The sequence below is a fragment of the Odontesthes bonariensis genome, chromosome 2 (assembly GCF_027942865.1).
Source record: "Odontesthes bonariensis isolate fOdoBon6 chromosome 2, fOdoBon6.hap1, whole genome shotgun sequence".
In the NCBI taxonomy this organism is placed as follows: domain Eukaryota; kingdom Metazoa; phylum Chordata; class Actinopteri; order Atheriniformes; family Atherinopsidae; genus Odontesthes; species Odontesthes bonariensis.
Genome location: NC_134507.1, coordinates 32,114,970 through 32,127,835, shown reverse-complemented (window position 1 = coordinate 32,127,835; position 12,866 = coordinate 32,114,970). Strand labels below are relative to the sequence as shown.

Sequence of the window (12,866 nt, the reverse complement as noted above, 5' to 3'; positions counted from 1 at the left end):
TGTTAAACAACTCATTCTAACTATCAACAATATTCATCTGAACCAGTCAGCAAGGCACACGATGTAACTAGGCCAGATGTCATGAGAATGTCATGACATCCTTCTCCCACATAGTCCCCCCTGAAATCACTTATCAGTGATTTAATAAAGAAATAATCTAAAATGAAAGAAAATCATCCCGCATAGTTAATTAAGAATTAATTAACATAATCAACACTAAATTATCCTAATAATTCTACAATATCAATCAACGGGACCATTTTGAATAAATGAAAAGGAATATATATATGTGTACCCGAATCACATTAAATGATTAAATTAAATTAAACGATATCGAATTCAACAACACTACAAGTTTTACATTGCCATCTCACTCGTCCACTGTTCGCAGTGCATAGGTGCGAAAAACCCACCGGCTGCTACTTTCGTAACTCATGTTCTTATCTTGGGAAAACTCACCTACGGCCCCACTTCACTTGGCGACCGACCACTTTACCAAGGTCGCACTCCGAACAGTTGACTTACACAACTGGCAATGCACATATTAGTGATCAATTTTGATTGATAATACACATAGAATGAATATATCACCTTAAAATCAATTAATCACAGTTTTGTACCAAGTACAATACATAAAATTATGGATTATCACACAACAAATAGTAATAAAATGCAATGTAATGCAGCTCTTCCAGTCCCGTCCCATCTCCCGTACTCTGGTGTCGTCTGCTTCTGGCCGAACATCCGTCCGGCTGGGTCTGGAACTGCTAAGCTAACTCTGGGAGGAGAGGTCACCAGTACGTCACTCCCAATCAAAGAGATCTTCAGCATCTCTTCTCCCTGTCAGACTATACTTGGTTCCACGCTCAAGGAAAGAATCTTGTGAACCGTCCGTTGATAACCTTCATTCGTTGACCCGCTCTCCCATGCGTTGGTCCTCAGACCTGGTCTCGCATGGTCATCTGCTTCCAGATTCCTTCCACTGTTTGTTTGAACATCACTTGCAGCAAACACCTTCTCAGCATGGGTATGATGCAACACACCAATAGGGAAACCATTCTCACTATCAACAATATTGCTATTCCAGCTTTAACCGTAATCGCTCCCCCTTCTCCCAAAATCCCAAACAGACCAGTCCACCACCGTTCACCTCCACCAGCATCACACGTCGGCTCCTCTCTCCATTCTCTGAACTTCTTCACGGCCGTTGTAAACGTTCCACCAGCTGCAGTGTTCCCGGGTATAAATGTACAACATTTTACCCAACCATTCGGCGAACACCAATCTTCCCTTTTAATATCCATTCTAAAACTTGTCTGTTCTACCAAGCCATCATACTCGTCTCATGTAGTTGTTCTCCAAAGCCTGCAAACCCTTCACTCGTGTAGTTAAGAATTCTCTGTTGATTGTAGTATATGTAATTAATCCACTCCACATTTTGTTAATTATGATCCACGGCAAAATAGACTCAAATCCAGCTGCAATCTCCCTGCGTGCTTTGAGCTCAAAAGGAACCCCTCTCGGCTGCTCTATTGCATCCAAGTAAACGTGCTTATCCCTGATGTAGCCATCACTAGATCTTTTAACTCTCCCTTTTTCCACATCCAAACCTCGCATCTCGTTTACCTTGTCATACATTAACACAACCGATGTCTTCCTCCTCACCAGTGCCCAAAGACCTATCCACCTGTTGGGTAACACATTTAACAAAACATCATCTCCACACATCCAGTAACTCTCAGCTACCGGGTGTGTCTGATCCCCAAAAAGATATAGAGTTAAAATGATCATTTCTATATTTTCGCATTACTGGTCCAAATAAATAAATCCTAATAAATATTGGTTTCATTCAACAGTAGTATTACCTACGTGAGTTCCAAAAGCATTCAAACTCACCATCGTAATCTACTCTATAATCAGTCGGAGGCCCATCCTGTGATGTATTATGATTAAATTCAGCACAAGAAGACTCCAATTAGTGGCCCTCCCTTATTTTGAAAACAACTCCGTAATTTATTTGGCCCAAACATCAATCTGCACTTAATACCACACATAGGAAACAATAACCATTTATCCTCTGCCGATGTGAACCTACCTTTCCTGCATTCCCGTTGCTGGACCACTGCACCGTCCCTGAAGGTGTGTGGCTCTGGAACAACAACAGGCAATGCTCCTGGAGCGTCTGCACATATGAGACACTCCGTCGCTGTCAGTTCTCTCGTAGTGTACCATGCCCATCTATACCACATATCCTTAACCCATCTTCCACAGTTACACTGTTTCCCTGACTCTACCTGTGCATGTACACACCGTCTGTTCTTGGATTAACATGATTATTCTGTCCTGTAGTGCTAATGGTATCAAGTCCCCCTAGACTTTCACGAGAAATCTTTCTATTCTTACAACCATTGCGAACAACTATTTCTGACCCGATCTGACATGATCTTACCAGATTGCCCCTTTCTTGTGGCGTATGGAGGCGGTGATCTGGTCGTCTCCTCCTCCAGACCCATGATCCACACCTCCTCACCATCCTTTATTCCCATGTACTTAAATTCAAGCTTAACATCTGCCTTTTCACAACTAGCTCTTGTGTGTATTGCTGGCAAAGTTTGTGGCGTGGCATGGTCTGAGTGGGTGTGTATTGTTGCATCATACTCATCCGACCCAGGCTGGCTACTTCCCTGCGGGGTGGCTTCATCACGGGACCCTTCCAGCCTCTCCTGGATGCGGGATCCCGTCCCACATCTCCAGGCTTCGTTCTCCTGAGCCCATGCTGTCGGCCAGCATCCACACCTGGATGCTCATAAGTGTCAGAAATCTTAACCTCTTCCTTTTGTTCATCCTTTCCCTCGGACTCAACTCCGTCTGTGTCTTTAGTCCGAACCTTAGTGCAGTGATTCAAATGGTACCATGTGTTGCTACCTTCCACTTGAACTGCTGTTGACGTTACTCGCACCATTGTGTACGGTCCTTCTCGTCTTGGCTCAAGCCACTCCCCTCGGAACACTTTGATGTGCACCTGGTCGCCTGGCACCACTGGCCTCTCAACCAGCTGTTCGAGACCTGAGTCTCTGGACTCCTCCTGTAGATAGATTGTTCTGTGGATTGCAGTTAGTTGCTTCATGTAAGCTGTCCACTCTGTTCGCAACTACTCAAGTGGGGCCCTTTAAAGGGACCTCTCCCTGAGGTGCCGGCATGGGTCGACCCGTTAGCATTTTATGCGGTGTTAGTGCGTGACTCTATGAGTCTGCATACGATAGCTCATTAGTGCAAGCAGCAAAGCATCTAGTTAGTTTAGTTGACGCACAGATTCAATTCAATTTCACTTTCCAGGTTCCATTGATCCTCTCAACCATCCCTTGACTTTGTGGATGATAAACGGCCCCACAGCGCTGCTTGATTCGCAGCTGCTGCAGAATACCTCTTGCACTTTTCTATACAAACACTTAACCATTATTTGAGCTAATCTCTGATGGAATGACAGACAGATGAATCAATTCTCTTACCCAAAACATTTTTTGTACGACTATTTATCCAATATGTATGACCAATATCCATGTGGTGGTGTGACATCTGGCTCCAGTGACACCATTGGTGCCAAAACAGCAAGCTGGCACTTTGATACTACTTCCGCTGCTTCATCAGCCGCGTTATTACCTTTACCGACCGTTTCGTTACCTTTACGATTCTTTGACACTTTATCACTGCCAATTTTCAATTTTCATGACTGCAATCCGCTCCTTCATTTGGACATCATGTCGCACTGGACTTCCGTCTGACCTCCTGAACCCTCTCTGCTTCAAAACTGCTTCAAACAAATAGCAAATATCATGAGCATATGCAGAATCTGTGTACACATTCGTAACCTTACCTTTCACCAGTCAACATGCTTCCGTTAGTGCCTTCAGTTCAGCCAACTCTGCCGAACATGGCTGTTCACACTTCTGAGCTTTCACCGTCACAAAGTTCTCCGCCTTCCTGTTTCACAACTGCAAAAACTGCATGATTACCCAAATGATCTCACAACATGAACCATACACAACATAAGTGACATCAGCCTGCACAAGTGAAGTTGCTTCTAAGTCAGGTCTCAGTTTAATGCATCTCACAGCTTCTGACACACGCTCATGTGGTTCTCCTTCAAACTCACATGGAATGACATGTGCAGGATCCGATGTAGTACACTTCTGTATTCACATCTGGACGTGTCAAAAGATGCACAACCTGCAAACATCCTGTCCGAGTCACAACACACCTACTCTGATTTATTAGTTCTGAAATCTTATGGTGTCTATTGGAGACATATAAGAAAAATGGCTTCTCATAGACTAGTGTTGGCGGTTTTGGATGACTTTTGCTAATTTTGTTTCAAACTTTCAAAGGCTAACTTAGCCTCGGTTGTCCTCTCCAGTTGTGCTTTCAACCTTTGATCTTTGGATTTTTCATGATTCCTTCCAGAGGAAGCAAATTTTATTGCATAATCTTCCCCAAAAGAAGATCATACTTGTGTCCATTTCTGCAATTGTTGTGCAATGTACACAGCCGGACTCTCTGTTCCTGACAGTGGCTCCCCCTTAAATGCTTCGAGGTCCACTCTTAAAGGAAACTCAGCTCGTAATGCTCTCCAGAGTGCAGCTCGATATGCATTAAAGTCAGTTCCATCAGCTCGGTGGCTTAACATCCAGTCATTCTCACTGTGTCTCAAAATGCCCTCCATGGTAGAAGTTCCAAAACACAGTGCCCACACTGCCTTAATGTGTCCCACAGTCAACAGTTTATGCACAGTCTCTTGTTCAAAAGCTCTTATCCATCTACTTGCACCTGTGTGAATGTCCGGCAGTCTGGCAACCAGCCTCGCTAGGACGAGCGTCTGCCACGGCACATACTGTCTCTGCGTCATTTCTATCGAACTCGGTGCTGACGCTGTTGGACTCTTATGTTCTTCAGAAGATGCCTTTTGAACTGGTGGTGCCAGTTCTGGTGATTTTTGGTATTGTGGGAGCTGTCCCCTTGCCTGATCTGAATTACAGACGGCGTCTGGCTCAGGAGCTCCATGACTGCTTGATGTCGCTATTTGTAGTTCTGGACGTTCATGAGATATTTTGTGATCTTTTATTTCAGAATCTCCTTGTATGTTTATTGCTCCTGGCAGTGTTGGATATAGCTCTGCATTTTCAAAGAAATGTAAAACTGTTAATTCAAGCTCTCTTTTTTCCTGTCTCTTTTTGCTTTTGTCCTTTGGTTTGTAAGCTTTAATCCTTTGTTCCCTAATCTTACAGGTAGTTACATTGAAAGTGCCACCTTTTGGCCAGGGTGAGATGTTATTTTTTGTTAGTTTTTCCCATTTTAGAGATATCTTTTTAATATCTTTGGAATGTTCAGGATGTTTGGCGCTGATGGTTATTGTTGGTGTTACACCCATTGTTTCACCTAGTTAGTTCCCTTCTTTTGACTTTTTCTTTTTTATTTACTTATTTATTGTCCCTAATTTTCCTATTATTATTATTATTATTATTATTCTTCCCCTTTTTTTTTTTGAAAGTCAATTTAAATTAAACTAACTCTAATCAATGCTAATTTAATGCTCGGCTAAATTTAGCTTAGATGCAGCTAATTATTGGATTGGATATTGTCAATGCTAATGTTAAGGTTAGCCTATGTTAGCTTTGAAAGCTTATGCTCTAGGTTGTTTTTTTGGTTAAATTAAACCAATGTTAATTCAATGTTAGGCTAATTTATTTTTTGACTTCTAGTTTCGGAGTTAGGTTACTATTATTGCTAATGTTGATGTTTGCTAACCAATGCCAATTGCTGTTAGCTTCCTAGCTGTTGCTAATAAATGCTAACCTAATGCTAATTAAGATTTAAACCAATATTTGCCTTATTGCTATTGCTAATCAATGCTAATTGTGTTCCTGATCAATGCTAATTATGGCTAACGAAATGCTAACAATGCTAACCAATGCTAACTATTGCCAATCAATGCTACTTATTGCTAATCAATACTAGCTTCCTTGTTGACCAATGCTAATCGAATGCTAATTATGCTAATTGAATGCTATTCAATGCTAATTATTGCTAATCAATGCTAGTTATTGCTAATCAATACTAGCTTCCTTGTTGACCAATGCTAATCTAATGCTAATTATCGCTAATCAATGCTAGTTATTGCTAATCAATACTAGCTGTATTACTAATGCTACCCAATGTTAATTTATTGCTAATTGAAAGCTCAGTTAATGCTTACTCTGTTTGAAGTGACTCAGGCTAAAGGCGTTGCCCCCCCCTTTTGCTCACATAACTCCCGAGCCACAAATTTATCCATGTTGCTCACAGTTACGCTACCTGCTACCTTGCTGTCCAGCCGCAATTAAAACCCGACGTCAATCATTGTTTTTGCACTTTAGTTCCAGGTTACGTTTTTCTCCCAATGCTCTCTCATAATTTTAGCTATTCATTATTACTTTGTTTGTGTGTGGGTGTTTTGTTTAGTGAATTATCTTTATTGTCAATAAAGAAAAGCATTTAAGATAGGCATAAAATTGAAAATTTCCTGCCGTTTGTCGCGCCCCATTTGCCATGTCTCCGTTCCCCACCAGTGGGGCGCGCCCCACACTTTGAGAAGCACTGGTTCAGTCCAATCTCCCGTCCTGAGCGTGCCTGAGGCGACTGTGGAGAGGAACAACTCCCTTTGAACAGGAAGAAAGCTCTGGCAGAACCAGAACCAGAGCCAGGAAGGGTGGCCATCAGAACCAGAACCAGGAAGGGTGGCCATCAGAACCAGAACCAGGAAGGGTGGCCATCAGAACCAGAGCCAGGAAGGGTGGCCTTCAGAACCAGAGCCAGGAAGGGTGGCCATCAGAACCAGAGCCAGGAAGGGTGGCCATCAGAACCAGAACCAGGAAGGGTGGCCATCAGAACCAGAGCCAGGAAGGGTGGCCATCAGAACCAGAACCAGGAAGGGTGGCCATCAGAACCAGAGCCAGGAAGGGTAGCCATCAGAACCAGAACCAGGAAGGGTGGCCATCAGAACCAGAACCAGGAAGGGTGGCCATCAGAACCTGAACCAGGAAGGGTGGCCATCAGAACCTGAACCAGGAAGGGTGGCCATCCGCCTCCACCAGCTGGGGGTTGAGAAGAAAGAAAGGGGGGGGTTACTGTAACACCATTCAAAGGATACTTGTTTGAACAGTGAAACACGAGTTAATGACCACAATAATGTCACATGTACATAATATCATTTGAGAAATTAAACAGGGGAAAAAGAGAGTAAAGTGAGGAAAGGTGTGACAGATGAGGCCCCCCAGCAGTCTGGGCCTATAGCAGCTTAACTATGGGATGTTTCAGGATCACCTGAGCCATCCGTAACTATAAGCTTTATCAGAAAGGAAAGTTTTAAGCCTGGTCTTAAAAGTGGAAAGGGTGTCTGCTTCCCGGACATTTACTGGCAGCTGATTCCACACAGAGGGGCCTGATAACTGACACAATTATCAAGAATTGTGATACAATCGAATCGTGACCAAAGCATATCGTCCCACCCCAATTTGTGTCAAATTGTACTCATCCATCAGTTAACTTGATCACAAATCTGAACTCATTCACTAACTGAGACTTGGAAAGGAGAGATCTGATATTCAGCAAAGCACATTTAATAGTTTGTTTTTGTTCAGTTAAAGTTTTTGTTTTAATTTTTTTTGGCACAAGAGGATTTGCTCCTTTTGTGTTAATTGATTGGGTGGGTAGCAGCAGGTGGGAAGCTGCAGAGAAGTGTGTAAGACTACAACTCTGCATCCTGGTCTGAACCCTGGGTTGTCATGTTTTAGGGTGACAAATAAATTTGTCCATATTTCTAGAAATGAGAGCTGTTCCTTCCAAAGTGGGATGGATGCCGTCTCTCCAGGTTTTCTCTAGAAAGATTGCCAATTATCTATGTAGCCCACGTTGTTTGCTGGACACCATCTGGACAACCAACGATTGAAGGAGGACATACGACTAAACATGTCATCACTGGTCAGATTTGGCAGGGGTCCAGAGAAAACTACGGAGTCCCACATTGTTTGGGCAAAATCACACACCGATGCAACATTCATTTTAGTGACCTCCGATTGGCGTAACCGGTTGTCATTAATGCCGATGTGAATAACTATTTTACCGTATTTACGTTTATCCTTAGCCAGCAGTTTTAAATAGGATTCTATGTCGCCTGCTCTGGCCCCTGGAATGCATTTGACTATGGCTGCTGGTGTCTCTAATACCACGTTTCTGACTATAGAGCTGCCAGTTACCAGGGTTTTGTCCTCAGCGGGTGTGTCGCTGAGTGGGGAAAATCTATTTGAAGCGTGGACAGGTCAATGGTGAACAACGGGCTTGACTTTAGAGCTATGCCTCTTCCTGACAGTCACCCAGCCACGTTGTAATCCCGGCTGCTCAGGTTCTGCTAGGGGGAGGCTAATTGAGCTAGCTACGCTAGGTGGCTCCACACTGGCTAAAGGGACCTGGCTCGCTATCGGTTGATTTTCAACAGTGCAGAGCCGAGCTTCCAATTCAGATAACCTCGCCTCCAAAACTACAAAAAGACTATATTTGTTACATGTAGCATTATCGCTAAAGGAGGCAGAGGAGTAACTAAACATCTGACACACGGAGCAGGTGAAAGCAGGAGATGGAGGGAGAGAACTGGTAGCCATGCTACGCTAGAGAACCAGACACACCGCTAAAAAGTGAGATTAAAGATTAAAGATCTGTAGGAGTGTGTTAGAAAAGAATGGTAAGCTATAGAGTTAACTATGCAAAATTGTGTAAGTTATAGGTAGAAATAAAGTGATTATCAGTAGTCCAAGAGGAGCAAGAAATTCCACAGTACACAAGCAAGGTAACAGGAAGTGATGCAATACGTCTTACCGCAAAGCCTTACACTGACTCAGATGAGATTTACGGGATATTGCACATAGTAGGTGTTGGTCTACAGAGTATATTATTACATTTTTTTCTGAATTTGATAAAAAAGCTACAAATATTTTGAACCTTGACCTTAGTGGGCCTTTAAAGAAGCATTTTAAAGTTCACAGGGATTTAAATAAGAACCAAAACTAGAAAGCTGCAAGCAGCTGTGAGCGGGACCGAGGTGTGCGTACGTTGGATGTGCGCACGTTGTGGCATGCGCTGGACTCCGTAGTCGCGCAGCTCTGCCCACACACACGATACCCTCTGCGTACGTACGAGCACATAATAACCCCAATGCGGAGGGGTTTTTGGAAATTTTTAGGGGGCGCCACTGAGCCATTTTTCTCCGCCCACACACGATACCCTTTACATACGTACAAGGTTGTCAAGATGGACGTGTGTGCCAAGTTTCATGACCTTGAGATGATGATAAGGCTTTCAAATCACAAACGCCATCACACGATATTCACCGCCTGGCCACGCCCACATTGTTCAGGGTTTGAAAAAGTTTCTCCATGATTTTTTTCCCCCCATGTCGTAAGAGTAACCTGGCCAAGTTTGAAGCTTGTAGTATTAAATCTGTAGGAGGAGTTTGATAAAATGTGAGGTGTGGAAAAAAAAGACGTTTCCGACCACCAGCAGGTGGCGCTGTAGGTGGATATCACTATTTTATATGTGCGCATTCAGGCTGGGTCCAGATATCACCGTATGAAGTTTGTGACAGATTGGATAATGTATGTGGAAGTTATAAACGACTTAATTTTTCATGGCGAGTCATAAATTTGAGGCGTCACCACGGCCACGCCCTTTGAGGTTTGAAAAAGTTTCTCCATGATTTTTTTCCCCAATGTCTTAAGAGTAACCTGGCCAAGTTTGAAGGTTTCTGCATTAAATATGTAGGAGAAGTTCGATCAAATGCGAGGTGTGGAAATGAAAATATGTTTCCAACCACCAGCTGGTGGCGCTATAGGTGGATATCACTATGATAATATGTGCGCGTTCAGGCTGGGTCCAGCATTCACCGTATGGAGTTTGGGACAGATTGGATAATGTATGTGGGAGTTATAAGCAACTTAATTTTTTGAGGCAAGTGATGGCGAGTCATCAAACTTTGAGGCGTCGCCACGGCCACGCCCTTTAAGTTTTGAAAAAGTTTCCCCATGAATTTTACCCCCCATGTCTTAAGAGTAACCTGGCCAAGTTTGAAGTCTGTAGCATTAAATCTGTAGGACGAGTTCGATCTTATGCAAGGCGTGGAATCGGTCAAAAATGGCACGAAAACGCACTTTCCATCCAAAATGGCCGCCTTCCTGTGGACGTGGGACCATGGCGACCTGAGAGTTTTTTGTGCGTCTGAGCATGATGAATTAGTGAATTTCGTTGTCCCACGCGAAACTAATCCTATTGCGGGGACCATTTTTAAGCACCGTAGGGGGCGCTACAGAGTCAATGAGCGACTCCCAAAAATATAATGTTTAGATTCTTTCATGTCGTCGACTGGCAGGTGGTGCTCGCAAAATTTCATGAGTTTTCGAGCACCTTTTGCAAAGAATAAGAAGAATAACGGAGAAAAATAATAAACCTTACAGATACAATAGGGTCCTTGCAGTTTCACTGCTCGGTCCCTAATAATGAGTTTAATGGAATATGACTGGATGGTTAAAAACTGTGCAGAAAGGTTATCAAGAGAAGAAGAAAAGTGGGTGTGGTTTAACACGCTGCACGCCACAGCTGGATCTTATCATATGTGCTGACTGTTGCAGAGTCCATCAGTCGGAGAACCAGAATGGAGCAGCAGGAGCAGAAGCAGGAGCTGAAGCAGGAGCTGAAGCAGGAGCTGGAGCAGAACCAGGAGCAGAACCAGGAGCAGAACCAGGAGCAGAACCAGGAGCTGAAGCAGGAGCTGAAGCAGGAGCTGGAGCAGGAGCTGGAACTGAACCAGGAGCTGAACCAGGAGCTGAACCAGGAGCTGAAGCAGAACCAGGAGCAGGAGCTGAAGCAGGAGCAGTACCAGGAACTGAACCGGGAACTGAAGCAGGAGCAGAACCAGGAATTGAACCAGGAATTGAACCAGGAATTGAACCAGGAGCAGAGCCAGGAGCAGAGCCAGGAGCAGAGCCAGGAGCAGAGCCAGGAGCAGAGCCAGGAGCAGAGCCAGGAGCAGAACCAGGAGCAGAACCAGGAGCAGGAGCTGAAGCAGGAGCAGTACCAGGAACTGAACCGGGAACTGAAGCAGGAGCAGAACCAGGAATTGAACCAGGAATTGAACCAGGAGCAGAGCCAGGAGCAGAGCCAGGAGCAGAGCCAGGAGCAGAGCCAGGAGCAGAGCCAGGAGCAGAACCAGGAGCAGAACCAGGAGCAGGAGCTGAAGCAGGAGCAGTACCAGGAACTGAAGCAGGAGCAGAGCCAGGAGCAGAGCCAGGAGCAGAGCCAGGAGCAGAGCCAGGAGCAGAGCCAGGAGCAGGAGCAGTACCAGGAACTGAACCGGGAACTGAAGCAGGAGCAGAACCAGGAATTGAACCAGGAGCAGAGCCAGGAGCAGAGCCAGGAGCAGAACCAGGAGCAGAACCAGGAGCAGGAGCTGAAGCAGGAGCTGAACCAGGAGCAGAACCAGGAGCAGAACCAGGAGCAGGAGCTGAAGCAGGAGCTGAACCAGGAGCAGAACCAGGAGCAGAACCAGGAGCAGAACCAGGGGCTGAACCAGGAGCTGAAGCAGGAGCTGAAGCAAGAGCAGAACCAGGAGCAGAACCAGGAGCAGAACCAGGAGCAGAACCAGGAGCAGAACCAGGAGCAGGAGCTGAACCAGGAGCTGAACCAGGAGCTGAACCAGGAGCTGAACCAGGAGCTGAACCAGGAGCTGAACCAGGAGCAGAACCCCTCCACCAGGAAACGAGCCCGCTCATCCTCTGGGTCCCCCGGGCCACAGGTCAGTGTGGAGGACGTTTTTATTTTATTTCTTATTTATTTGGTTAGGACACTGCACATTAATCAACATATCAGCAAAGCATCCATGTAAATATGCTGGAGTTGGCACAGTTGCTAAATTTCATCCGTTGTCCTCAGGCAGGTATCATAAAAACATATAGACAATACACCATGACAAAAACTAAAAAACAAACAAACAGAAAATATTTAGAAAGATTCACATCAAAGTTAAGAGTCCGTACACAAAAGGGAAAAGACGCAGAGGTGACCCATGAGAGCAGCTCTGGCTGTTTTCAACCACTGTTTAAGGGTCTTTTTAAAGGTGGTGGAATTGTCTCAGTTTCTAACACGAGTTGGCAGTGTGTTCCAAAACTGTTCCTCTGATGGACTCCACCATTTGGCCAAACTTAGTCCTGCATCATTGCACATCAGTCTCCTCTAGTGCTCTGGTGTTTACTCTAGAGGATTCTGTCTTTATGAAATCCTGTAATAGTGGAGGGGCTAATCCTTTGGAAACCTTAAAGATGAGACAGACATCCAAAAACAGCTGATGGCTATCAAAGTCCAAGATTTTGCAGTCTGATGTATTTGACCATGTTAAATAACAGTAGGAAATACGAGGAAGTATCACTGCATGCGTAGAAGTCTTCGCTGACTCCATAGTCAGGAAGGGTCTCGCATGTTTGAAATTTGATAAGTTCAATTTAATTGTATTTGTGACTTTTTTTAACGTGTTGCTTAAGATTGAGATTAGAATCAAAGATTACCCCGAGGTACTTAAAGTGTTGAACCACATCAAGTGTCTCTGCATCCACCATGACTGATGGTTGCTGTCCCTCTGTTGGCTGCCGGGAGTAAAACATACAGGCTGTTTATTTTTTTTATTCAAATGTTAACAACAGTTTTGGAGCCAATGAGACACTGGCACCGTGGCTCCTGAGAGAATTGCAGCAGCTTCTTGAATTGAATTGGCATGACAGTATAATGCAATGTCG

The 12,866-nt window shown here is 44.5% G+C and overlaps 2 protein-coding genes across 2 annotated transcripts in view; both read left to right on the top strand.

Moving 5' to 3' along the window:
* Positions 1-12,866, top strand: part of LOC142397757 (protein NLRC3-like) — a 104,362-nt gene that overhangs the window by 22,719 nt on the left and 68,777 nt on the right. The window lies entirely within an intron of this gene.
* Positions 1-12,866, top strand: part of LOC142387547 (uncharacterized) — a 31,677-nt gene that overhangs the window by 9,307 nt on the left and 9,504 nt on the right. Inside the window, exon 2 of the mRNA XM_075472646.1 lies at positions 10,710-11,872. Within this exon, the coding sequence (XP_075328761.1) occupies positions 10,733-11,872 (1,140 nt within the window). The 5' untranslated portion in view covers positions 10,710-10,732. The remainder of the gene's footprint in view (positions 1-10,709; positions 11,873-12,866) is intronic.